Raw genomic sequence first — 27,658 nt, forward strand, 5'->3', positions numbered from 1 at the left:
TAAATGAAGCTTTATTTCTTTGTCTATGAACATTTGAAATAGTACCAAGTCACTTCAGGATCTGGCCTCTGCCTAATTCTCCTATGGCTGTCTCTTCTCATTCTCCCTTTTCCACACGTTTACATTCTACTCTCTAAACTAAACTATTTTAGATTCCTTAACATGTTTCATTATTTTCTCTGGGTGACTCATCTTGATGTTTATGCTAAACTTCTTTAAGAAGCCTCTGCCCCTGTTACTTCCCCCAGCCTGGTCCTTATACCTACTCCCCCTAAATTTTGAGGATTAGGTTCTAGCATGCTGTGGGAGCACTTCCCACCCTATGTGATAAATATCTGTTTGTCTCTGACTCTACTGTAAGACTCTTGAGAACAGAGACCAGGTCTTCTTTCTTTTTGCATCCCCAGTACCTAGCAACAGATACACATTAGGCTCCCAGTAAATATTTTCTAAATGAATGAGACAAATCTGAGAAGCATTTTTACTGTTTAGAATCGTTGGGTCATAGACTTTCTGGCCAATCCCATAGATAGATCCAAAGAATGAGGAGTGACTTATTAAAAGCCATGTAGCTGAAAACTCACCCTCCTGCCTGGAGATATTTCATCCTGCTTTTCCCTGTCAAGCCTTTCAGTGTGTGAAGAACACAAAGCAGGCCACGGGTGGTTGTGGTCCTGATCTTCCAGGCTGCAGGGAAGCCAGGCGTCAGCCGTAGTCCTGGGCTCGCTGCCCTGTTTGGCCTGTGCCCGTGCTGGGCTTCAGAGCAGAAGCCAGCACAAGTGGCCCGCTTCATTTATCCCCTTTTGGGACGCTTGGACCTCTCAACTCTCTTCTTCTTCCCTCATCCTCAGAGGTATTGCAGGTTATAGTTTAGGTATTCATTTCTTACAACCTCTCTACTCCAGGTTCAGAGAAGTCCTTCATGCAGATTTGTAGTCTCTCGCTTTTGTTTCTGGGGACTTTGGGGCGGTCTAGTACCTCTTTGTCCTTACCTCATAGGCCTTTCCCCTTCCACCCAGGTGTTAGGTTAGTTGTCAGGTGACTTTTTTTCATTCCTGTGTTGAGTGTCTGGATTTCACAGTGCTTGACAGAATCAAGAAGAAAAAAAGCTATTTTCAGGTTTGTGTGTTTTTTTTTCCTGTCTGCCAAAGGACAGATGAAGACATTTTGGAACAGAGGAAACGATTGTTGAGGTGGTATTTAAAAATGGAACTCATGCTGTGAAAACTGCAGGTAGCCATCCTAGAGTATAAGAATCCTCCCCCCCCCCCGACCCCGAAAAGGAATTTCTCATTTGGTGTAGTGTTTTGATAAGAAAAGAGAAAAGATGAAGTGAGGGTGGAAGGTGCAGAACCTCTTGGGCAGTGTAGAGCCATGTGCTGAAAGGAAGAGAGGACCCAAGCCCCTCCTCCTGTGTGTCCGGCAGCTTGGCCTCATTCTTTTGGCTTATCTGATAGTCAGGAGCTGGGTACAGAGAGGATGTTTAAATGGTCTTTGGCCAGCAGCAGAAGAGTTAAGATACAAACATGAACTAATATTTTCATAGTCAGGGATAGAATTGACAGAAAAATGAAATTTAGGAAAGTCACAATTTATTTTGCAGTTTAACAGAGTGATCAGATTCAGAGGGCTCAATTCACAGAAATAAGACTAAATTGTACTTATGGGGCAATGGCCATTTTAGAATTTAGCAGGCAATGAGGGTAGAGCCATAAAAATGCCCTCATTGCCCCCAGATGGAGACTGGTTTGCCATTTCCATGTTCTTGGTTACAGATGTCTCTCTTTGGTGAGATGCTTGCTACAAATAGAAGGTTCCAATATATCAGGTTTAATTATAGGCTGTACTCCAGATCATTCTCTTCTTGCCACCACAAAGCACTTTTTAACAGTATGTCCTTGTACCAAATGGTTCAGTGTTCTTTAAGAAATAACAATGCCAGTGGGAGACAAAAGAATTACATTGTCAGTTTCCTTGAAAATGTTGACATGAAGCTTATTACTTCTGTTGTAAAACCCTGTTCCAGTTAGAGAAGAGACCACCGTGGTCCCAAGGGATGTGTACAAATGCAGCTTGGGGTTGTATGGCAGAAATACAGTGAACCCATCTTGGTTATTAACTGTAAAGGCTAGGGAAAAAAAAATGGAAAGAGAACGGTACATAGACACATCCATTTCAGGAACCACCAATATTTTTTCCTCTGAGATCTTTCAGTAAGATTTCCCTAAATCTAAAGAAAAATGTCTCTGACGAAGAACACAAATAAAACAGTGATGGTATGCCATCTGCAAAGTAAGTCTTTGCAGGCCTCCTTTTGGGCTATGCACTTGAACGAAAGCATGTAGGTAGGTAGGCCAGCCTGGGGAATTTTTTTAACCTTGAAGTTTTATTCTCTTGGTTTTTCCTTATTCTTTGTTGGTTTTGTTCCTAATGAACATATGAAGGTCTAAACTCTATTGCATTTTTATTCTTGTGGTCCTTTACAGGGTTTGTTGTTGTTTTTTAAGAGCTAGGGCCTTTTCTTCTGACCGTCAGTCTCTGGAATTCAGCTGCAAAAGCAAAATAATAATGCAAATATTTTAGCAGTCAGCTGTGCTTCCTGATGGGGCTGTATACAGTTTGTGCTCCAAGCTGCACACACAGATCTTGCTTGTCGTTTGTCCAACAAATGTTCCCTTTCTCCACTCACTGAACATTACCGTTCTCTCTTAGGTGAAAAATAGTAGTTTGTACCTGTTCTCTAGGAACCAGAAAAAAGCTTCAAAAACACAAAATGACCCTTCCAACAGCCCTCCAGGCTGGTGTTACCTCTTCATAAGTGGGAAAGTGCTGTGGCTGAGAAGGCAGATTAGACTGAAGCAGGATTACCTAGCAAGAAATTGTGTAAGACCTGTCTGAGCCCTTCCGTCAGACTTGCTAGCACTTCATCATTCCACTGTAGTCAATTGCACGTATTGAAAGTCTACCATTCGATGAGTTTTGCACTATGTATAGACCCATCATACCATTACCACAAGCATGATAACGAATAGATTTATCATTCCCAAATGTTTTCTTGTGCTCCTTTTGTAAACCATAACTCCTCTCTTCCACCTCAGTGTCTCCAGGCAACCATTGATTTGCTTTCTGTCATTATAGGTTAATTTGCATTTTCTAGAATTTTATGTAAATAGAATCATGCAGTATGTGCTCTTCTTTGGTCTGGCCTATTTAACTCACTATAATTATTTTGAGATTCATCCATGTGTCTCAATAGTTTGTTCTTTGCCAGGTAGCATTCCATTTTATGAAGATACAGTCACGCGCTGCATAACGTTTTGGTCAGTGACGGACCGCAAATGTAAAGTGGTTCCATAAGATTAGTACCATATAGCCTAGGTATGTAGTAGGCTATACCATCTAGGTTTGTGTAAGTACACTCTGTGATGTTCGCACAACTATGAAATTGCCCAGTGACGCATTTCTCAGAATGTATCCCTGTCGTTAAGTGATGCATGACTGTATCAGTTTGTTTATTCACTTGTTGATGGACATTTGGGTTTCCAGTTTTTTGCTGTTATGAACAAAGCTACTATAAATGTCTGTGAACAAATCTTTGGGTGGACATATTTTTCGTTTCTCTTGGATAAATACCTACGAGTTGAATGTCTGGGTCATATGATAGGTATATGGTTAACTTTTTAAGATACTACCATCTGTTTTACAGAATGGTTATATCCTTTTTATATTTCCACCAGCAGTGCATGAGACTTCCATTTGCTCCACATCCTCGCTAATACTTGGTACCGTCAGTGTTATCTGTTTTGTCATTCCAGTGGGTATGCTTGGAGTCTTACGGTTTTAATTTGCATTTCCCTCGTGGCTAATGTTATTGGGTGTCTTTTCATGTACTTATTTGCCATTCACATATTTTCTTTGGTGGCGTCTGTTCAATCTTTTGCCCATGGTTGGGGGGGCTTGTTTGTCTTATTGTTGAGTTATAACAATTCTTGATATATCTTAAATATAATCTTTTGTCAGATATGTTTTATAAATATTTTCTCCCAGTGCCTAGCTTGCCTTTTCATTTTCATAACATAATCTTTTGAAAAGTTTTAAGTTATACCGTATTTGGCCTGTGAAACCTGAAATATTTTTTGTCTGGCCTTTTTCATAAAGTTTGCCAACCCCTTCTCTCTAGAGGCCTGGTTTTTGGTCACTGCTTGTGTATCTTACTGTGCTGTCAGCTCAGCCATACTCTGAGTGGTTTCTCTGCATATCTAGCCCACCATAGTTCTGGAAACAAAAATCTTAACCTTTGTTTTCTACATATTTGTTTTGTTTTCTGGCACAGGCAGTTAAGTAGTGGTTGATATTAGTAGTTTATGAAAAATGAATGGGAATAGAAATTTAAAATTGAGAAAATCGTGGCTAGCAACATGGAAGACCACTATTGTTCTATTTTAGAGGTGGACTATCTCTTAGCATCTCCCAGAGCACCAGTGTTCTTTGGCATTATAGTTTGAGAAGAGCTATGCACGTATGCATATTGATCTCACTGTCTTAACTCATGGAAATCCTGGATCCTGGAAAGTGATCTTATATTTTGGAGGCTAAAAGGAAGTGAACTTTATCATGTACACTGTAAAGCAAACAAAACTGATCTCGTATGGCATTATCCAAGTTTCTTGCCAGGATTAGTTTATGGTTAACAATATCTTTTAAAAAATGTCTGTCGGCTTTTTTTTTTTTATTCCTCAGTCTCTTTTGGCCGAGGGGGAGGGACTTTACCTCTTTCTCTTGTCCTCCAGGGTTCCATCCCTCTTTCTGCATATTTTCTGCACCCTCTCAGGGTAGTCTTACCCATTGATTCGGCTACTAGCCATAGATCTAATGATTCTTCCATATATCTCCCTATTTTTATTTTTTTTATGTATTTCTTTCTTTTAAAAGATTAGCACCTGAGCTAACAACTGTTGCCAATCTTCTTTTTTTTTTTTTTTTTTCTGCTTTATCTCCTCAAACCCCTCCGTACATAGTTGTATATCTTAGTTGCAGGTCCTTCTAGTTGTGGGATGTGGGACGCCGCTTCAATGTGGCCTGACGAGCGGTGCCATGTCCACACCCAGGATCCGAACCCTGGACCACCACAGCGGAGCATGCGAACTTAACCACTCGGCCACGGAGCTGGCCCCATCTCCCTATTTTTAATCTCCTTCCTGGACTTCAGACCCATAAGTCTAGGCTGAACACCACTGTCATGTCTCACAGGCACCTCAGGTTCATCTGAACTCAACCCTTTTCACTTTTAGTCTACTATTACTTTGCCCATCTTACCGGTGTCTCTTCCTCTAATATATTTTCTCTCTTTTTTATGCCCCCCCGATGCTGCTCAACATACTGTGGCAGGTGTAATCTTTCTAATGCCAATCATCTGGCCTCGTGTTTTGCTGCTGCCCCTCTTGCTCTTTATATTCTAGCAGTACATGCACCACGTCCTTCAGTGTTCCATGCTTACTCCTGTCTTTGCACGTGCTGTTGTTTCCTTCTGCTTGAAATACTCTCTTCCTTTTTGTCTGTCAGGGAAAGACATCCAGTGAAGCTTGGTTCAGGCATCCTCTCCTTTGTGAGGCCTCCCTGACTCAGATGTGGTCAGCTCTGCTTCCTTTGTTCATCTTCTACTGTGTAAATACCTCCACTGTAGTACCTGGCTTTTCTCGGTATACCTATTGTCTACATGTCTGTCTCCCCTGTGGACTGAGCTCCTCAGAAGCATGAGCTGCGCCTGTCTCTACATCCTCAGCTTAATATCTGGCACCTGTTAGATCCCTCATAAATATTTGATGAAAGAACAAATGGACAAAAAAATTTATAGTTCTCAGAATGCATATTCATTGCAAAAGTTTTTGTATAATGTAGAAGAATAAGCTAATTAAAACAACTACAGAAAACTCTCCCTCCCCACCCCATCAGAAGGTTCACTTTGGCAGAATAGGGAGCAGTAGATGACTTTCAGTCATTTCCCACAACCACCCACTTTGATAGAGGCTACCATTCACATTGGTCCTGGCATGATCGACAACCTGATGAAGCCAGACAAGACTAAGACAAACTACTTGTCCTCCAGTAGAATAAATATTTCAAATAAAGTCAACCCAAGAAAGTCAGGCCAAACAGCTATTGATTGCTAAAAGCCTGAACTTAAGCCCAATGAATATTCCAAAGTTCACCTCCATGCAGCTTGCCTAAACCGTGATCAATATGCAATTACTGCCCGCTTTAAATGTGTCTTACACTGCCTACCTGAAGAAGGGTTTTACTTTTAAAATCTTTTGTTTGTTGAATTTGCTTAGGCAGGAAAAAAAGAGACTTGGCCAAACCAGAGTTCTTTCCTTTTAGTATTTAGTAAACGGTTTTATATTATTTGTGAAGTGGTTTGAATGTATGCTAAATGGTAACTGAAGGTGCCCTGTTATATGACCGCCATTCATTTCAAGAGGCCTTTTCCCAAGTGACTAAACAATGAGGATATTGTATCTCAGTTTCCTAATTTCCGCTCACATGATAATCTGCCCTAGTCATAAGCTTAGTAAATTCAACTTTGTAAACTAGGATGCTAAAATTTAGCTGTAGTGGAAACAAATATATTATTTGTCTAGTATCCTGTTAGAATTTCATCTTGATGCAAAAAACCCTTTCTTGATGAATTTGGAAGCTTGTTTACCCTGCTCCTGATGCATAAGATTTCACGTCTCACAGATACGCCTTTGTAATACCCTTCCAGTAGTCAGAACCCTGTCACTTTCCCTTAGACTGCTGTTGTAGTCTCCCAACTGCCCTCCCTGCCCCAGGCCCCGTCACGCCGCCCCTTCCCACACTGCCGCTGGGTTAGGCTTCCCAAAACGTGTCCGTGTAGTGCCCTCCTTTTCCTAGACGTGTCATGCCTCCTCCCATCTATGGCATGAAGCCCAGGTTTCCTGGCAACATCTCTAGGGCCTGTCGTGACCTGCTCCTGTCCGCCTCTCCTCAGTCCTCTCCCACCACCGGCAGCTCATGAGGCCCTCTCGTTCCCCCACGTGCTATGCTCTTACAGGCCTCCCAGTACCTTTGTACGTGCTGTTTACCTTCCACCGCCGCCAGTGTCGTCACTCTCCCTTCTCTGGCTGTCAAATACTCATTCTTCAGAACCAGTTCACATGTCACCTTCCGTTTCACACCTTCACTGACTTCTGGGTAAAGTTAATTTCTCCACCTCTTACCTCCTTGGACTTAATTTCCATTACTTCCAGCCTTTGAAGTTATTTTTATTTGTCTGTCCTTAAATTGCTTAAAGACAGGAAGCTTATAATTCCCAGCAGCTAGTATAGTGCCTGCTGCGTGAAGGCACGTGCTCAGTAGCAGCCCTTGTTTTCTTATTTTAAATTCAGGAGTTGGGTTGAATGTCATCTGTGAGTATCTGTAGATTGTTTTGATTAATCCCACAGCAAGGAGAATAAAGGTAGGAACATTCACAATACATCCTTGATCTTTGGAGGTTGGCACCGAGTAGGATGGCCAACCAGCTCAGTTTGCCCAGGACTGAGAGGTTTCCCGGGATATGGCACTTTCGATGCTAAAAATGGAAGAGTCTCAGGTAAACCAGGATGGTCTATCACCAAGGGGGCACTGTCAGCAAGCTTTTTACCTACTCTCCTTTCCTCCACTCCTTGGGACCCAATCCTGGCTGGATAGTCTGACCCAGGATAGCATGCTTTGTCATTGTTAGCACTTTAATAGTGCAGTGTTTTCATAGTGTTTCCTCCACAAAAGACTGTCAAAGGGATATTATTTCTGATTCCTTTTCTTTGGCTTTCAGATGAGAAATTGGATGAAGGGCTTAATGTATGTTATTATCACCTTTTTGATCAGGCTTGCCTCCCCTTGCCTGACCAATCACCTTGCTCCATCTATTAATTCTCCTGTTTTTTATCTTTAGTCTCCTCATCACCGTTGGCTTCTTGACACCCTAAAATACAATTAAATTGTCCATATTATTAAAAATAATTTTTAAAAATCTTACCCTGGCTTTCCTCTGAAGTTGATGGACTCTGTTCTCCAGGCTTTACTGGTGAGTAGCCCACGTTCACTCCTCTTACTTTCTCACCTCCTTTCAAATATTTGTATGTGTCTGTCTTTTCCTATACTCTCCCAGATACATACAATCTCTCTCTCACTCTAAAGTAACAAACACATAGTAGTCCTGGAACAAACATGTTGGATTGTATCTTCTTCACTCCTAGAATCGGTTCCTTACTTGGAGGCCTTATTGTGTGGTACAAGGCTAGGCGGCTGGCCTTTGATGTAGCCCATGTGTCTCTCTGATCTAAGCTGGGAACGCTGCTCCTCGGTGGGCTGCAAACATGTCAGCTTTCTGCCTGCTCTGACCATGCTGGCTACTTTCCACCTTAGGGCCTTTGTACTTGTTCTTCCTTCAGTCTGTAATGTTTTGCTCCTAAAATCTATATGACAAATTCATCTAAATACATATGTTACCCCTAAAGAGGCCTTGCTTAATAACCTAACCTAAAATATCCTCTTCATTCTTGCACATTGCTTTATTTCCATGACATTTATCATCTATCAAGTATCTTGATTTTTCATTTGGCTCTTGCAGTTAGAGTGTAAGCTCCATGAGAACTGGGATTTGATCTGTCCTGTTCATGTAACAGGTATCTAAATATTTGTAGATTGAATAATATGTGGGGAAAAAATTATATGCTGACTTTCTTTTTTCCCTGATTATTTAAGATTAATTTAGTCTCCCTAAATAGAATTAAGTGTTTTTGAAAACAGAAGCCACGTCTTAATTTTTATTTTTCTCTTGTGCCTACTACAATACTGAATCAGTGCTCAGTAAATATTGAATATTAGGTCTGTTGGTTGAATTACCACTATACTAAGATGTGAAATGACTGACTTGCTCCTCTCTACCTCATAGACTGTTAAGAAAATAATGTAAAGTTATATAAAATTATACTCCATAGGGAAGTATCTGCAAAAGCAGTAGCAAGTGGCAGGATTATTCAGATATATGACCTTTGGATTTGAGGGGAAAATAGTTTGTCTTTTTAATTCTGAAGAGTGCTGCATGTTTATTATGGAAAAATGAAAGATACTGAAAAGTAGAAAAAAATGCATAAAAAGCATTTGACAAACTCCAGCGCCTTTTCATGATAAAAATGCTTAAACTAGGAATAGAAGGAAACTTCTTCAATCTTTGATATACAGCATCTACAAAAAAATGCACAGCTAACATCATTCTTAATGGTGAAAGACTGGATGCTTTCCCCCTAAGATAAGCAACAAGACAAGGATGTCTGCCTTCACCACTTATTCGGAATTGTACTGGAGGTTCTAGCCAGGGCAATTAGACAATGAAGTGAAATAAAAGGCATCCAGATTGGAAAGGAAGAAGTAAAACTGTCTCTATTTGCAAATGACATGATCTTGTATATAGAAAATCCTAAAGAATCCACCAAAAAGTTATTATAACTAATAAATGAGTTCAGCATATATATGAGTTGCAGGATATAAGATTAATGTACAAAAATCAGTTGTATTTCTGTTCACTTGCAATGAACAATTAAAAAATGAAACTAAAAAAACAATTCCATTTACAATAGCATCAAGAATAAAATACCTAGGAATAAATTTTAACAAAAGAAGTGCCAAATTTATACTCTGAAAACTACAAATCATTGTTGAAAGAAATTAAAGATCTAATAAATGGAAAAATATTCCATATTCATGGATCAGAAGACTTAATATTGTTAAGATGGCAATACTCCCCAAAGTTATCTACAGATTCAGCACAGTCCCTATCAGAATCCCAGCTGACTTCATTGTAGAAATTGACAAGCTGATTGTGAAATTCATATGGAATTGAAGGGACCTAGAATAGTCAAACAATCTTGAAAAAGAAGAATAATGTAGGATTCCCAATTTTAAAACTTACTACAAAGCTTTGCTAATCAAGACAGGGTGGTAGGCATAAATTGGTGAAATATAATTGAGAATCCACAAATAAAGCCATATATCTATGGTCAGCTGATTTTCAACAGGAATACCAAGAACATTGAATGGGGAAAGAATAGTCTCTTCAACAAATGGTGCCGAGACAATTGGATATCTACGTGCTCACAAATGATAGTTGGGTCCTTACCTCACACCGCATTCAAAAATTAACTCAAAATCAGGCCAGCCCCAGTGGCCTAGTGGTTAAGTTTGGCATGCTCCGCTTTGGTGGCCTGTGTTCAGTTCCTGGGCACAGACCTACACAACTCATCTCTCAGTGGCCGTGCTATGGCAGTGGCTCACATACAAAAAGAGGAAGACTGACAGTAGGTGTTAGCTCAGGGCAAATCTTCCTCAGGAAAAAAAGAACAAAAACCTCAGAATGAATCAAAGACCTAAATGTAAGAACTAAAACTTAAACTTTTAGAAGAAAGTATAGATATAAATCTTCGTGACATTGGATTTGACACAGTTTCTTAGCTATGACACCAAAAGTATGAACATCAAAAGAAAAAATAGGTAAGTTGGACTTAGTCAAAATTGAAAACATTTGTGTTTCAAAGGACATTTTAAAGAAAGTGAAAAGATAACCCCTGAAATGGATGAACATGTTTGCAAATCATGTATCTGTTACGGGGCTTGTATCCGGAATAAAGATCTCTTACAACTTATTGGTAAAGATAATTAAGCTATTTATTTGCTACAATGAGCAAAGGATCTCAATAGACATTTCTCCATAGGAGATATACAAATGACCAGTAAACACATGAAAAGCTGCTTGACATCATTAGTTATTAAGGAAATGAAAATCAAAACCACAATGAGATACCGTTTTACACCCAGTAGGATGGCTAGAACCCAAAAGTCAAAAGACAAGTGTTGGCAGGGATGTGGAGAAATCAGAGGGGCTGGCCTGGTGGCAGAGCCGTTAAGTGCGCACGTTCCCCTTTGGTGGCCTGGGGTTTGCCGGTTCAGATCCTGGGTGCAGACATGGCACCACTTGGCAAGCCATGCTCTGGTAGGCACCCCACATATAAAGTAGAGGAAGATGGGCATGGATGTCAGATGGAGCTCAGGGCCAGTCTTCCTCAGCAAAAAGAGGAGGATTGGCAGCAGATGTTAGCTCAGGGCTAACCTTCCTCAAAAAAAAGAGAAATCAGAACGCTTGCGCACTGCTGATGGGACGTAAAATGGTGCGGCCTCTTTGGAAGACAGTCTGACAGTTCTTCAAAAGGTTAAACATGGAGTTACTGTGTGCCCCAGCAGTTCTCCCAGGCGTACCATACACCCAAGAGAAATGAAAGCATGTGTCCACACAAAACTTGTAAACAAATATCTATAGCAGCATCATTCATAATAGCCAAAAGGTGGAAACTCCCCAAATGCCCATCAGTGGATGAATGGACAGACAAGTTGTGGCATATCCATGCAATGGACTAATATTCAGCCATAGGAAAGAATGAAGGACTGATACATGCCACAACATGGATGAACCTTGAAAACATTATGCTAGGTGAAAGAAGCCAGTCACAAAGACCACATATTGTATGATACTGTTTACTTGAAATGTCCAGAATAGGCAAATCCATAGAGACAGAAAGTAGATCAGTAGTTGCTTAGGGCTAGGATGGGATGGGGAGGGTAGGAGGATGATGGCTAAAGGGTAGGGAATTTATTGTTAAGGTAATGAAAATGTTCTGTAATTGTGGTTATGGTTGCACCTATCTGTGAACGACGTACTAGAATCCATTGAACTGTACATTGTAAATGGATGAATTGTATGGTATGTGAGTTGTATCTTGATAAAGCTGATAAAAAGAAAGCAGCAGGAATAATAGGCGATCCGTAATCCTACCGCCTTGGACCAACCTCTGTTAGCATTTTGATCCATTTCTTTCTAGTCATTTTTTAATGCATGTTTTTCACATAATTGAGGTACATAACTTTAGAATTAGAATAGAATTTTGAATGTAGAATTTTTTACGTATAAGTGTGAATATTACCTTTTGTGCATTCTGACCATAAGAATTTGTTCATTCTATGGCAGACTCTCCTCTAATTGTTAGCAAGCATGTAATATTCCATGTAGGTATACCATAATGTAATAATTTTGTCATTGGTGGACATCTAAGTTGTTTTTATTTTTCTTTCTTCTATTGTAAAGGATACTGCAGTAAATATACTTTTTTCAAAAAAAAATAGATTGGCACCTGAGCTAACATGTGTTGCCAATCTTTTTCTTCTTCTTTTTCTTCTTCTTCTTCTCCCCAAAGCCCCCCAGTGAATAGTTGTATTTTCTAGTTGTGATTGCCTCTGGTTGTGGCATGTGGGACGCCACCTCAGCATGGCCTGACGAGCGGCGCCGTGTCCACGCCCGGGATCTGAACTGGCAAAACCCTGGGCCGCTGAAGCGGAGCACGCTAACTTAACCACTCAGCCATGGGGCCGACCTGCACTTTTTTTTAAGACTAGAACATCCCCATGCAATGCCTTATATGAAACCTCTTTTGTTCCCAGAGAAAAGAAGATCTCCCGGAGCAGTGCCCTGAAGGTGCTGGACCATGCCATGATTGGGCCCGAGGGCACAGACAATTGTCATAAGTTTGTTGACATTCTTGGCCTACGAACCATCTTTCCGCTCTTTATGAAATCTCCCAGGAAGATCAAGAAAGTGGGGACCACTGAGAAGGAACATGAAGGTAGGGTTTACCAGAGAATTTACATGAAGGGCAGGGTTCACCAGTGCCTGATTTAGGTGCATTAGGAGAAATGGGGGAAATGAGAGCTCCTTGGAAAAACTCTTCAACTGAGGAGTAGACTCTGAGGTGGAAGAGTGTTACCTTTTTCTTTTCTGTCATCTTATTTTCTGTGCATGGAAAACAACCCAGAGACCACAGATCGCTGATGGTCTTGGTTGCACTAGTTCTCTGCTTGCTTGGAATCCTGGTGGTTCCATTTTTTTCTGGCCTGTTAATAAGTCTGTGCGTGAGGGTTTTGTTTTCTTCGCTATAATTTGTAGCAAGGTGTCTCTCTGATGGAAGACCCTTTTGAAAAGAGTAATGAGGTGGCAACACATGTCACCTCCGGAGTGGTGCTTTCATGTATTTCTGTATTAAAGTATGATTCAGCCAACATCAGGAATTGCCGAAATAAACTATTTACAGCCCAGGTTCTCCTTTTTATGTTTCTCCTCCCTGATGGTGCACACTCCCAGCAAAATGCTGCCATGAATTGCGATGCTATAACCCAAGTAGTTACTGCTAGGCCAATCTCTTCCTGCTATTGTCTAGCGGCCTGCTGCATCCCTCCCCCCAGTAGACAGCCGCAGTGCACTCGGGAAGGCCATGGATTTATGAGCATTGACAGTTTTACTGAAGGCTAACGGACACTTGCAGGGGATTTACGTGGTCAGAAGGTTATTTTAAAGTGTGGGGAGGGGGCAAAAAGTGGGGTGAGGACGTGGTATGTGAGAGAGGAGGAGCACCTGAGCTGATTGGCTAGTTTGGTTGTCTTTTCAGAAGTTAACAGTTGTCCCATGGTTTGGGTGATTGTTTTCGTCAGTGACTGGCATAGGTCTGCAGGATCTTTTGCATTCATCACCCTCCTGGATAAATGTTTGAGTATTCCCATCTCTCTCTTCTCAAATTGACTTGGCTTATTAGTCTCTTCCAACTTAGAGTGGCTAAACGGAAGGTGATATGACCTGTCTTCAGTGGTCACCTCTACTGATATTTTCTCTGATCATACCAGCTCTCCAGAGACAACAGAAATCTAGCAAGGGAAGAACTGGCAGTGCAAAGAACTGTGGACTAGGGATGTGAGAACAAGTAGAGTTCAGTTCGCCTCAAATCAGATATTCGCCGAAACCCAGCTGTAAACATGTTCACCCACTGCTGGTTTTTTTCTTTCCTCAATGGAAATTCCACACAATGAGGCCATGGGAGAGGGAATGGGTGGTCTTGGAGACCTAGGAGATGAAATTTTGGTGACAGCCACCATCCGTTGAAAACCTGCCATGTTCCTAGCACTGCTGCAGTAGGTGCTGTCTTCTTTAGGCCTCGCAACCTATGAAGCAGATGGTGGTATCCTTGTTTCTTTAGATGAGGAAATCAGCTGAGACGGGAACCAGGCTGTGGTTCTACAGCTAACCGGCTGTGTGACTTTAGACCCTTTGTTTAACTTCTCTGGTCTGTAAAATGAGGAAACTAGACTAGTGAACTAGAAACTCTGTTAACTGTACCTTAAGGTTCTGAGGCACAGGTCCTAGTTATCCAGGCTTTGTCCTATAATCCAGGAATCTCAAGGACTGTGCTGTGGCTGACCTGCTGGTTTCTATTGAAAGACTTGATGCTGCATCTTGACCACGCTTGAAGAAAGTGAAGGAAAACAGCCCTTAGCAGGCTCTTGCTCTGTGTGCATGGTACTGAGAGAAGGAGAAGTGACAGATTCAGTGAGCAGCTGTTTTCCTTCTGAAAAATGTGCCAGTGGTGTGCTGGTAACAGTACATTGCTTTAGAGTACCCGCATTAGGAATTTGATAACATTATATTAGTGAGGGCAATGGCTCGGTAAGACAGCCCCAGGAAGACATGTTTGGACTGTAATGGCTAGTGGTGATGAGCTCTGCATCCTGAACACACCAGCACCCAGAAAGAAGTGAACCTCATGGAGAAAACACAGCCCTGGGCCTCCTCCCACCCCTGCCGCCTGCTGCTGCTCCTGCAGACTGGCCCTCAGGCCCTGAATGACAGAGTGAGAATGGAGGCAGAACAGGGCAGGGGCACCTTGTGCAAGATTTCTTTGTCCTGTCTTGTCCTCTGGGTTACTCTTCATGAGCTGGCCCTTCTGATGCAAGTGGACCAGGTTTGTGTGGTAAGCTAGAGCACAGTAGCCTCAGACCATCAGGAGTATTTGCAGAAATGCCCACCTCATTCCTGCCCCCAGACTTCCACCATGCTCTTGCCTCCATCCACAATAATTTTCTCTGACCTATCTGCCTGGTCATCCTTTAGGTCCTTAGTTTTGATGTCACTTTCTCAGGGAAGCATATTATGAGCCCCTAGACTAGAATAGAGCCTCTTATTAAATGGACTCTTGGTCCCAGGACTTTGCCTTCATGGCCCTTAAGATTATGGAACCAATGGCCTTGTCACCTCTGGGTCCCAAGGCCTAGCCCAGTGCTTGGCATGTGGTGGATGCACAGTAAATATTTTTTGACTACATGAGTGAACAACCACTTCCCTAAAGGACTGCTCACTGAGGGCAAACATGGACTTGGGCTTTCCCAAAACCCTACAAGCTTGAAGTCAATACAGTTCAGATTGACGGTTGTCAGTTATACACCAGGGGTGAGTGAGTGGTCTTCAACTCAGCTTGTTTGGAAGCAAAAACAAGTGGGTTGCTAGCCATAAGTTTCACTTTGTCTCATGGGCTTAGAAATTATGAGCAGAAGCCCCTCCTCTAGAGCCATGTCCTTAAGAACCATGTTGTGGACAGAGCTTCCTTATAGGTGAGGCCACCCTGTGACAAGCTGCTTTTGGGGATCCAGCAACTCCTAATTAAGCACTATGGGCTGAGAATCGGCTTGCCCGTCCAGAGCCTCTGGAGGGCAGCCCTGCACTCTTCCCTTTTTTGTCAAACCTCAGGAGCTTGTTGCATATCAGAGTTAGCCACTCTAATTTCACCCTGGTCCAGTCTCAGCCCCTGTCACTTCTCAGGACCTTCCCCAGACTTCTCCAGTAGCAATGGAGCCTCCTGTAGTACAGATGGATCCATGTTTATCAACCATGCCAGCTTGGGCAAATTCCCAGATTCTTGGAGCTTTAGTTGCCTCATCTGTAAAATGCTAGATCTACCACATAGAGTGGTTATGAGGGTCAGGTGAGATGACACGTGTTAACTTAGCACAGACCCCAGATAGAGTAGGCGCTTTAAGCAGTATGAGTTCTCTCCTCTACCAAACTTGTCTCCAGTTCTGCCCGCCTTGGCCACACGCACCCATCCTTGTAAGAAGTTGCTGGGAAGCCAGGCGGAGACTGCCCACAGGTTGGCTGGGGAAGACTGGGAGAGTGTGGGTTTTACTGGCCTGCAGTCTAATTGCTCCATGGTAGCTGCGTGAGAATGGGCAAACTCATTCTTGATGCGAATGTCAGGAGTATGATATGCTAAATAGTGGGGTGGCATAAAGAGAGCTGTGTTTCCAAAGCTAACAAAAGGGATTGGGAGAGGAGAATCTTTAGATTAAGGTGACTCTAGAGAGGAGGGAAGAAGCAAAAACCCACCCTATAACCTAGAATTGCTGGTAATTTAGTTCCTCTTTTGTGAGTTGGGGTGGAGAAGGAAAAGAATCACTGTAATTGAAATCCATTCAGGTTTGCATAATAAAACCTTCAGACATAGATCAGGGAGGCTCTTAGCCTGGGGGGATGGGTTGGAAAGAAGAAATTTACCCTTGGGTGCAGTAGCATGATTGGCTGCCTCCTTGGTTTTCTAAAGAATAGCACAGTGTATATTGTCTCCTTGGTATTAACTGCTTCAAAACAGGAGGGAAGAAGAAAAGAGCTGGGATCCAGGAATGGCATTTGACCTTTACTTCTTGTCTCTTTTTTAAATTCTTATTAAAATAGGTCTAATTTTCTTGGTATTGCTTCATTAGGTAGGTGAGTTATTGAGTTTGTAGCAGTTCTAGTTAATTGTGCTGTTTTAACATGGTTCCCTTGGAGGCTATTACGAGCTTTAAGGGGGTGAGCTCCCCAGCACTGTGTGGGTGTGTGGTGTGCATGCTAGGCATATGCACACATTTTACCTCATCCACAGTGACAGCAGCTGATAACAGGTCTGTGCTTTAAAGAATGCTTTTCTGTCTTCTGCGAAGAATTGTAAGTAACTCTGGTAGACTCCACATGTCGGGAAGTGTGTAGTTGCCTGGTGCTTCTTGGACTCTTAACAGCAAGGAAGTGCAGACCAGAGCTGCCACCTGCCAGGGTTAGAAGAGGGAAATGGCAAAACTTCTCCTGCAGTCAAGAAGAAGGGAGTTCAGCCAACATAGGTGAAAAAGAAGCACTTTGAATGTCTCCATGGTGGGCTGTGGTAATGACATGGCATTGTGGGGCCAGCTTTTGTTGGGGCTCCTGCTATGTTCAAAATTTAACAAAGAAGGGATGGCCCCGTGGCATAGTGCTTGAGTTTGGCGTGCTCTGCTTTGGCGGTGCGGGTTAGTGGGTTCGGATCCTGGGTGTGGACCTATGTTACTCGTCAGCCATGTTGTGGCAGCGACCCACATACAAAGTAGAGAAGATTGGCATAGATGTTAGCTTGGGGCGAATTTCCCTCAGCAAAAACAAAAATTAACAAAGACCTACTGTGTGACAGGAACGAAATAGAATGCCTGTCCTGCAGGAGGCTGCTCTTTCCTAGTGTTCCGTCTGCAGATCTTTTTCTTCAGCTTGTCCCCCAAGCGTTCATTTTTGCATGGGTTGGCCGTGTCTTCCCCCAGTTCTTTCTTTTTACTCCACGTATTCTCCTTCATCTTAGCTACTACCTGCAGCTTTACCCTCCATCTCTTTACTGTTGATTCCCAAATCTTCATCCTTGTCTGTCCACTAGATACTCCATGTCTGGTGAAGCAGACAACCCCACCAGATACTCAAACTCAATTCGTTCAAAACCGTACTCACTCCTTCATTGCCCAAGTCTCTTCTGCTTTTCCTATCCTGGTAAATGTCACCACCCTCTATTCTGCCACTTAAGACAGAAATCAACGCATTATGCTTAACTCTGTATTCCCCGCATGTAATTGATCATAAGTCCTATAAGTTCTCCCTTATAGAAATCTCTTGCATCAGTCTTCTCCATTGCCACTGACTCTGCCCTCATCACCTCTCCTGAACTATCACTGCAGCTTAATAAGTCTCCCTGCTTTAGTCTCCCACTTCTCCTGTCCTCTCCAAGTCTGCCCTCCACACCCAAGGGAGAGACTCTCAGCCCTCAACAAATTTACAGTTTAAAGAAGGAGCAAAATACACGTGGGGGAAAAAACAACTTTACAGATATTTACAAAAAAACTGTATTAGCAAGTACAGAGACATACCAGGCAAGAGTGCTTCATTATTAAAGGGAACAAGAGCAGGAATGCTTAGAGAGGAAGGCTCTTCTGATGGAAGGGAGATGATGACACAGCCTGGACCAAAGGAATTTCAGCCTACAGTTCATTTGTTATTACCTGTATCCAGCGTCTGTTGGAGTGTCTTCACACATCTGATTGTATTTGAACCTTACAACAACCCCACACGGTTGGTGTTATTTCTCATTCTGAAGATGAGGAAATTGTAAGACTCAAGGAAATCATGACTTTAAGCCATGCAGTGGGTAAGTGGCTAAACTATGGCTTAGACCCTCAGCTTCTGATCACTAATCTCACACTCGTTTCATGAAATCATGCCGTTGGTATTTGCTCTTCTAGTTTCAAATTAGCCTGCTCTCTTCAGGATGCTGGTGAAGTTGAAAGTTCTTGATCAGAAGACCTTGGTTCTAATCTTGGTACTGACCTAGGGCAGGTTGTCATGGTGATGGGTACTCTTACTTATCTTTTCAAATTGTACAGGTTGTTAGAAACAAATAGCAAAATGACTTGATAAAATTGTGGTTAGGCATTTCTGGTGCCTATCACAGCACTTGGTACATAGTAGGTAGTCAGTAAATATTGGTTGAATGAACAAATGAATTTATTTAACATCTGTGTACCATGTACCATTTACAGTTAAGATCAAGACATATGCCAGTAGTTAAGAGCATTGTGGAATTCAAAGGATTCTTACCATGTTAGCCAAGTTATGGTTCTTCCATAAGGCCACTCAGCATCTGTCCCATAGTAGTGTGTAATACAGATTTGTTTATGCATCTGTAAGAATAGGATGAATACCTACCTTCTTGGGTTATTGTGAGAGTTATTATTGAGAGGTGACTTATGCAGTCTAACATAGTGTGGGGGGTTGATAAATGTTAGTTTATTACAGATAATTCTTTTAACAGTGACCCCAGACATCACACTGTGGTAATAAATGTTATATTAGAGGTTGTGGAAGCCCAGAGGAAGGATTATTCTAGGGGTTCTGGGAATGCTTAAGAGAAGAGATGGCTTTTGAGTGTTCCGTGAAAGATAAATAGTATTTCATTCGTATACCAGTGAGGGGAGTGGTGGAGGGGACAGTGAATGCTAAGGCATGTATAGCTAATTATTGTGATACAGATGATAAAGAGCATGGACTTTGGATTAAGACAAGATTTGGGTTGGTGTCTTAGTCTTGTCATTTACTAGCTGTGTGACTTTAGGAAAGTTACTTAACCTCTCTGAGCCTGTATTTCCTCAATTGTAAAATTGGGATAATATTGGAATCTATCCTATAAGGGTGCCATCTGAGGATTAAATAAAGTTAATGTGGATCAAGTGCCTAGCACATTGCCTGCTTCATTAATATTAGTGGCTGAGATGAGGATGGGTTTCCCATTGGTGTTCCTCTTTCTTCTACACTGTTAGTAATTTTAAAAGTACTCTCCTGAAGGCATGCTTCCCCTCCCTGAATCTGCCATTCATCCAGGTGGATTGTAAACATGCCAGTCCTGTGTGGAATGTAAGACAAAAACCCAGAGAGGACATACCAGGGAGCCCCAGGTCCCCACCTTTCCATATTATATCAATAAACAGAGAATTCAAAGATTGCCCCCTCTTTTCGTCTTCCCTAACCTTGAAAATCACAAAGGGTTGGTTATAGTGGTCAGAACGATGAGCAAGTAAAGAGTGAACGGTGTTTAATTTTAAGAATGGCATTAAGTCATGTACTAAGAGGCACTTAATGTTAAACAAGGATGGAAATGTCTTCTGCTTTTTTTTGTTGCTATTTGAAAACCTTATAATTGAACAGTTTCTGGATCAGTTCCTTTTCTCTGCCTCCAGCTGCTTGTCTCATTCCTGACCTCAGATGACGAAATGTAGGGATGCTGAAATAAGCAGTGTGTTTAGACTCTCATCAGGCTTGAGGGGATGATTTTGAGTGTTGCACATCTGGTTTGCTCACTGGTTCCAGCCATATTAAGGATTTACCCACAGGCCTCTCCCAAGTAGAGCACAGCATACTTGTTTGCCAATGAGGAAGACAGTGAAACAGAGGATGTCTTTGCCATCCTGCAAGAAACTAGTCTTCCCTTTTGTCAGGAGGAGGGGGAGAACATGCTAATGGCCAGCTCACATTTATTGGGCGTCTACTAATATACCCAGGACTTTACAGGTGTCATACTTTATGAATTAGGCATTTCTGTCTTCTTTTTACAGATGAGTCTCAGCGTTTGGTAATTACTAGATACCTTTTAGCAAGTAGGTGACAAAAGCAGAATTTGAGCTTAGGTCTGCTTCTAAAGCTTCTTCCAACACCAAGGTGGCTCTGGTGGTCTGGTGGCTCTGGTTGGTACCCAGTGCCAGCACAGAATAGGGGAAAGAGGATTGTCTTTGTAAGCAAACAGACCTGGCTTCAAATCCCAGCTCTACCCCGAAACTAGCTGATGGCCTTGGTCAAGTTATTCTCTCTGGACCTTGAATTCCTCTTCAATCAATAAGCCTGAAAAAACTTTTCTCAAAGAGTTGTGTGGAGAATAACGGTCATGAACATCCTGCGTGGTCTCTAGCATGTGGACATTTAATAAATGGTAATATAGTTGCTGCATATCAGCCTCCTTTCAAAAATGGTCATCCCTACCTCTCCCAGTTCTCATGTTTACCTATAGGATAGGATGCAAACTCCTTGGCTTTTGTGGGTGTGAAGTCCAGTTATGGACCAGGACTCCATGTGTGGACAGGCTAGGTCATAACAAGAGCTACCAAAGAAATGGGACAGCCACTGTTTATCATGATGGCCTATTAACCTGGACCATTAGTCATAATCCTTAGGTAAGAGTTAGCCAGGTGAAGGAACGTCAAGAGACAAAAGCAACACGGGTAAAATAAAAGCTGGGAGGGACAGACTGCAGTGATCCTTAAACCTAGCTGCCCATCAGAAGCATCTGGAATCTTGTTTAAAATGTAGTCTTCTGAGACACATTCTCAGAGTTTCCAGTTTAACCAGTCTGCATAATGTCGGTAAATCTGTATTTTTATTACGCTTCCCAGGAGTACCCTCTGAGCCCAGTCTGGCACCAGCCCTTGGTGAGAAGAGCATGCAGCAGGAGATTAGATAGTTAAGCAGAGGCCAGCCCTTGAAAGACCCTGCAGAGCTGTTGTGAGGATTGACTGAGTTCATATATGTACCATGCTTAGGACTGAACCTGGCACATAGTAAACATTCATTGATGTTAGTAGTTATTGCTGTTCTTATAGTTCTTTTATTATGTTATACTGAAAAATGACTCCCCCCAGGTTTTTACAGGTCATAGGTATGGTACTCATTTTAGTTATTTTGACTATTTCGGCTAATTTAGCACAAATTCAATTTTGACATTGAGATCCTGGGTGGAGAGGATGAAGGAGAAACATTTATCACTCCTGTTTTTATTTTGCATTTTTCATTCTGCCGGGTAGGAATTTAGTTCTTTAGTGGCAGCATTAGCTGAATTCTTATTTTGGATATAGAATTTTCCACTGGTACATTTATTATTTTATCAATATGACTCTGTTAGTTTTCATTTATAATCTTGATTAAATTTTATAGAAATAGTTTAGTATGCAATGTATCTCCTTTATAGAAGTAAAACAAATACCAAGAGTGTAGACGCAACAGTAGAGAAATAACCAAACCTTTTTAGGTTATTTCTCCAACATTTTTAGGTAGTGCCAAAATCAGGAAATAACCTAAGGGCTAGGCAGTAATTAACTGCGGGCCCTGGTTTATTAAAATGTGACGCACAATCTTTCCTGGCATGTGCTTCCTAATGTTACCTTTTGAGCACTTTTTTTGTTCTGAGTACTCTGATAGGCTTTTTACATTCATTATCTCATTTCACCTACTTCTCACAATAACCCTTTGAGCTGTGTGTTATTACCCACATTATACAGATGAGAACACTGAGGCTTCAAGAAGTTGTCTTTGTCTAGAGATCACACGGCTGGTATACGGCCTCACTAGGATTTTAACCTAGAATTTTTCCTTCGTTTCTGGAAATTGAATCCTGTGCAGTTGTATTTTTCTTTTATCTAAATCAAGGTTGCTCCCCTATAGTGGGCCTAATTTAATCTTGATGTCTTTTCCTATTTGGTTTCTGTAAGTCATCAGTAGTCCTGCCCCCAGTACGGCATAGGTAACATTTATCTCTCAATCTCGAACATTTCACTCAGCCAGTTTGTTCGCCTCTTCTTGGCTTCCAGCTTTAGGGTGTATCTGCCCCCTGATAGCCTCCTCTCAGCCTGTCACGTCTGAAGCTCAGCACTGCTTCAGCCTTCGGTTTCTCTTCCTAAACATTCTCGCCTGCTTACCTTGCAATTGCCTGCCGTTGGTTAAACACTTCGCTCAGCACTCTGGCCTATTTTCTCCCTCTGTTGGCCCCTTCTTGAGAACGAGACATAAATCTGTAATTTTTGACTCTCACTGATGAGTCTCACTTGAAGAGCTTTGACAGAATACACATGCCTGAGCCCTACCTCCAGAAATTCTGAAGACCAGGACTCTGAGCATCTGTATTTTTCAGAAAGCTGCAGAGCCTGTTGCTCAGCTAGTGCTGAGAACCACTGGCCAGAATGCTCAGAGCACAAGCCTTGGTGACATGGTGGGTCTTAGGGGGAGCGTGTTAAAAATAGCTTTCTTGCTTTTTCTGAGTATGAATAAAATAACCTACTGTAGAAGATTCAAGCATTGTGGAAAAGGATGAAGGGAAAGTAAAAATCACCCAGTCTGACCCGCCCAGACTTAATTACTGGAAACATTGTGGACACTGTCCACTCACACATCTGTGTTAGGGGTGGGGTTGTATATATGTGCATATAAATGGAATCATGGTGTATATGCTATTTTGTAACCTGTTTTTACTCAGTGTGTCTTGAGCATCTTTGTCAGGGGTGAGCCTTTATTACACTTAGGAAGCTAGACTCTATTTTTAGAAGGCAGGATAGATTTCAGTTAAGTGCCTGGGTTGAGGAGGTGCTGGCAGTTTGGAAAGGTAGCTGTGCTTGGACGGCAGCGTTGCCTCTTCCAAGTGTTGTGAGTGTGCTGGGCCTTGAGGATGGTCAGGTGTGGCCTGAAGGCTGAGGCTTCCAAGTTCGTTTGGTTACAGAATAGGGGGAAGTGAAGATGCCTTTCAAATGGTATTTATTAAAAATGTGTGAATATTTGACTGTCTTAGACATATTGGCATCTAATAGTAGATATGATGTGGAAGAGAACAAACTGAAAATAGACTTGTATACGTTTCAGTGTGCATAAAGGATGCGGTTACATGTGTTGGATGTTTGTTAGTGTCCACCTTCCTGGACTCTCATGATATTGGATGTGAATTTTATACGCAGTGGCGTGCAGGTTGCTGGGGAAATGCTCTGTGTATTTAATCATGTTGCAGTCTTACTTGTTTGTTTTTTTTATGGTAAGAAAATGTCTTCGGCTTGCTTTTATAGTCAAATTGATTTTGCTTGTGGGTGTCCAGATGCTGATGAGCTGTAATTAGCATAAGAAGGAGGTTGGAAAGATGTTGAACATTCTTTTCTGGTAGCCAAACAAAGGGGCCCCCAAAGAGAAATTATTCTCAGGTGTCAGGTTCAAGAGGAGCAGCTCTTTTCTCCTTTAGATGCTGGTCTATTAAAGGATATGTGTGTTGGGCTAGGAGGTCACTGCTGGGGATGGAGTCAGAGAACCGTGCTGTGAAGCATCGTGGGGGTGGTTTTCTGCAGCCGCGTGCCTTTGTGAGCATAGTAACTTCAAATCCCTTAAATGGCTTATCAGAAAGGAGCCCTGGGCTGGGTTCAGAAGATCTGGATTTGTGTTTCTGTCAAGATTCACGCTCAGGGTCTGTGACTTGGGCAAGTCGTTTGCTCTCTCTGAACCTATTTCCTTGCCTTTAAGAGAGAGACAATAGTATTTCACAGTGTGTGAGAATTGGATAAGATAATGTCTGGAGAAAGTGCTTTGTATACTATAAAATTATGCACGTGTACAATATAGTGGTGGTTGTATTATATTCAGTGTTTTTCCCTTGTCTCTTCTACATTCCTTACATTTTTTTCCTTGTAACACTTTTCTTCCTTGTCCCTGGTTCCAAAGTAGAAAGAAAATGGTTGTTAATTTGTTCCCTATTTGCTGCAGGGTTACCATAAAATAAATTAAGCGTGTCATTTTGATAATCACTAAAAAGTATGCTTACAACTTTCTTAAATGTATTGATTACTAATAAATCATGTCTCTGTTAAGTATGCCTGCTGGCTGGTAAACTTATGGAATAACAATGTTTCTAACCTCGTTAGCAGTCTGATTTTCCCGATGATGTGTCAGCCAGTAAGGTTACTATTGAGGATGATTTCAGCGATGGTGTCTCACGTTTATTGAGTATCTGCTGTGTTCCACTATATACATGATGTCATTATCCCTAACCTCAGCTCTGTGTTCATTAGCCTATTTTCTTACTGAAGCAACAGCCCTAAAGAAGTTAAGTACTTTCTTAAATCATGCACACAGTTTGAATTAACATCTACTTGAACCTAAAGCCCAGGTTCTTGATCCTGTGCTTCAGTTTCTCAAGGAAACGTCTGAAAACCAAAAAGTTAAATGATTTTTAATCACCAAAGCAACCATCTAGTACCTTGAGTTATTTCTAGAAATAAAATAGGGAAATTTATAAACTGGCAAGGCAGGGCAGAAAAGCTCTGTTACCAAGGTTTTTGGTATTTGGTAATGTGGGATGTGAAGTTTTTTTATAACCTCAATCTAAATTTTTGAAATAATGAACCTTGTTATAATTTTTCCTTTATTTTTTATATTGAGTTAGATATGTATTTCTAAGCTGTAATTTTGGCGTGGTTCTTAGTGTTATGCATAAAGGGGGTTCTCTGCCTGGTGCACATAACAAAGCCAGTTATTAAGGCGTCAGCTTCTGAGAAAAGAAAAGGCTTTATTGCGAGGTTGACCAGCAAGGAGACAGGAGGCAAAAGCTCTCAAATCTGTCTCCCTGATCCAGGGCTTGGGGCAAAATTTAGGGGATAAAAGGGCAGGGCCACCTGAAATACGGAGGTGGGTGACTGGAGGCAAGGAGAAGGGAGGTAATTGACGATCTGCACAAGTGCAGTCAGGCTTCATGGCTCTTCGTAGGCTGCGTGTTCACAGAATGGTGGCATTAGCATGACCTGAGGGTGCAGTTTTTGGACCCCTGACATCAAAAGGGTCACCCATCTTGCATTTGCACAGGCCTAGTTGATGGTTTGTTTGGTGGTTTCTACTGGCCTGAACTGGACAAGGGATCAACTGTCATTTCCTGAAAACAACTCTTAATTACTCTGTTGATAAGATGGAGTCAGTTCGAATCCGTCCTAGTGGGCCTGTGGTTTCATTAATAGAAGTATAGTGAGAAAAACTCAGCCTTATAGAACATGCAGACTTGAGTTCGAAGTCAAGCATATACCAGTTGTGTAACTAAATTTCCAACATGGGAACAAAGGGATTTCCCCACACCAACAAGCACACCAACAAGTTCCATTCTGACACTATCTACCTGGAGATAACATCAGATTCCACAGGTTGAGGACTCTGTCCCACAAGACTGCCCCCCCACCTCCCACTTCAGACACCACTTGCAAGCCCAGGTACCTGGGCGTTGGACCAACTGGCTATAAATCAGAGGTTCTCAAGACCCCCCTCCTTGAGTTTGGTTAATTTGCTAGAGCAGCTCACTGAACTCAGAGAAACATTCTACTTACTGGATTACCAGTTTATTACAAAAAGGTAAATGTAACTCAGAAACAGCCATATCAAAGAGATGCATAGGGCAAGACTTGAGGAAGGGGCACAGAGCTCCCTGCCCTTTTCAGGTGCAGCACTCTCCCAGCACCTCCACATGTTCACCAATCTGGAAGCTCTCTGAGCCTCGTCCTTTTGGGTTTTTATGGGGGCTTCATTACGTAGTCATGATTGATTAAATCATTGGCCATTGGCATTTGATTCAACCTCCGTCCCCTCTCCTCTCAGGAGGTCTGGGGATGGGACTGAAAGTTCCAACCCTCTAATCACACGTTGGTTCTCCTGGCAACCAACACCCATCCTTGGGTGCATTCCAAAAGTTACCTTATTAACATAATAAAAGTACCTTTATGGCTCTCATCACTTAAGAAATTTTAAGGTTTTAGGTACTCTGTGCCAGAAGATGCCCTGAAGGTGCTCACTTTTCAGTGGGGAGACAGCAAGCAGATATTGATTACAATACAATACATTGAAGGTTATAAAGGAGGTAGGTGTAAGTTGCAGTTGGAAGCACTGAAGGAAGAAATAGGCTTCCAGTCTATGGTCACGTGTCACATAATGACATTTCGGTCAAAGATGGACCACATATGTGACAGTGGCCCCGTAAGGTTACTACCGTATAGCCTGGGTGTGTGGTATACCATCTAGGTTTGTGTAAGTACACTGATGTTTGCACAATGATAAAATCAACTAACGACACATTTCTCAGAATGTATCCCTGTCATTAAGTGAGACATGACTGTACTTGGAAATCGTCCTTGAGGAGACTATAAAGATTGAATGTGAGTAGGCGTGTCCCAAGTGGACAAGAAAGGGAGGAGCTTTTAGGCAAGGAAAATAGCATATTCAAAGGCACAGAGAATGTGATGGGACTCTGGAAAAGGCAGGTATTCCAGTGTTGTGGTCTTAGGGGTAGAGGCTAATAAGCTCAGTGAGCCAGACCACTGACTGTATTTGTCAAGGCTGTAAGGGGGACCAAGAAGGCAGAGGGCCTGGACCAGGACAGCCTGCTCCTAAACCGGCCGGCAGACACTTCATGGCTCTTGTATGTGCCTAAAACCTTCAAAAACTGAGAAAGAAAGGCTCCACGGGCCACGTGTTCTTGTCTTCCTTGGCTATCATCTGTAAATGTACTAAGTTCATTTTATTTTTCCAGACCTTTTATAGATTCTTCTCTATTAATCCCAGTTTTGGTCTCCTTAAAGTAAACCTCTCCTTTGGTCTCTACTTTGGTGTTCATATGATGACTTAAATTATAATCATAAATACCTCTTGAATTTAATATCCTTCTAATTCCTATTGTTTCTACTAACCTTCATTCTCTTTAGTTCCTTTCTCAGATGATTGCAACATTTTTGTCCTCTAGCTGACTCGCTGTTGGAATTCTTGCCTCCCTCCAGTCCATTTTTGCTTCTTCCAAAGTCCTAGAGGACGCAGATGAGCTACCTCAGGTACCTCTAAAATAGGAATCTGATCAGGTGACTCTGCTGCCTAATCCTTTAGGTGGGGCTTCTTAGTACGGGTCTAGGATGAAGTCTAGACTCCTTAGCATGACGTAGAAGCCTTGTCCGTTTGGCCTTCTCCTGCTGTTCCACCCTGCTCACCCCCTGCCCTGTCTGCAGCCTGAACGGTGGCAGTTCCTCCGTGTCCTGACACTGGATGCTTTTCTTGACTGAGACCCTCCTTTACTTCTTTCTCTGTGAGACTGAT

The 27,658-nt window shown here is 42.1% G+C and overlaps 1 protein-coding gene across 6 annotated transcripts in view; it reads left to right on the forward strand.

Annotated features, from left to right (window-relative positions):
• CTNNBL1 (catenin beta like 1) overlaps positions 1-27,658 on the forward strand; it is a 155,847-nt gene that overhangs the window by 81,375 nt on the left and 46,814 nt on the right. For all 6 annotated transcript variants that reach the window (XM_070588367.1, XM_070588369.1, XM_070588368.1 and 3 more), the window contains exon 11: positions 12,550-12,731. In XM_070588367.1, the coding sequence (XP_070444468.1) occupies positions 12,550-12,731 (182 nt within the window). The remainder of the gene's footprint in view (positions 1-12,549; positions 12,732-27,658) is intronic.

The sequence above is a fragment of the Equus przewalskii genome, chromosome 21, assembly GCF_037783145.1.
Source record: "Equus przewalskii isolate Varuska chromosome 21, EquPr2, whole genome shotgun sequence".
Classification (NCBI taxonomy): domain Eukaryota; kingdom Metazoa; phylum Chordata; class Mammalia; order Perissodactyla; family Equidae; genus Equus; species Equus przewalskii.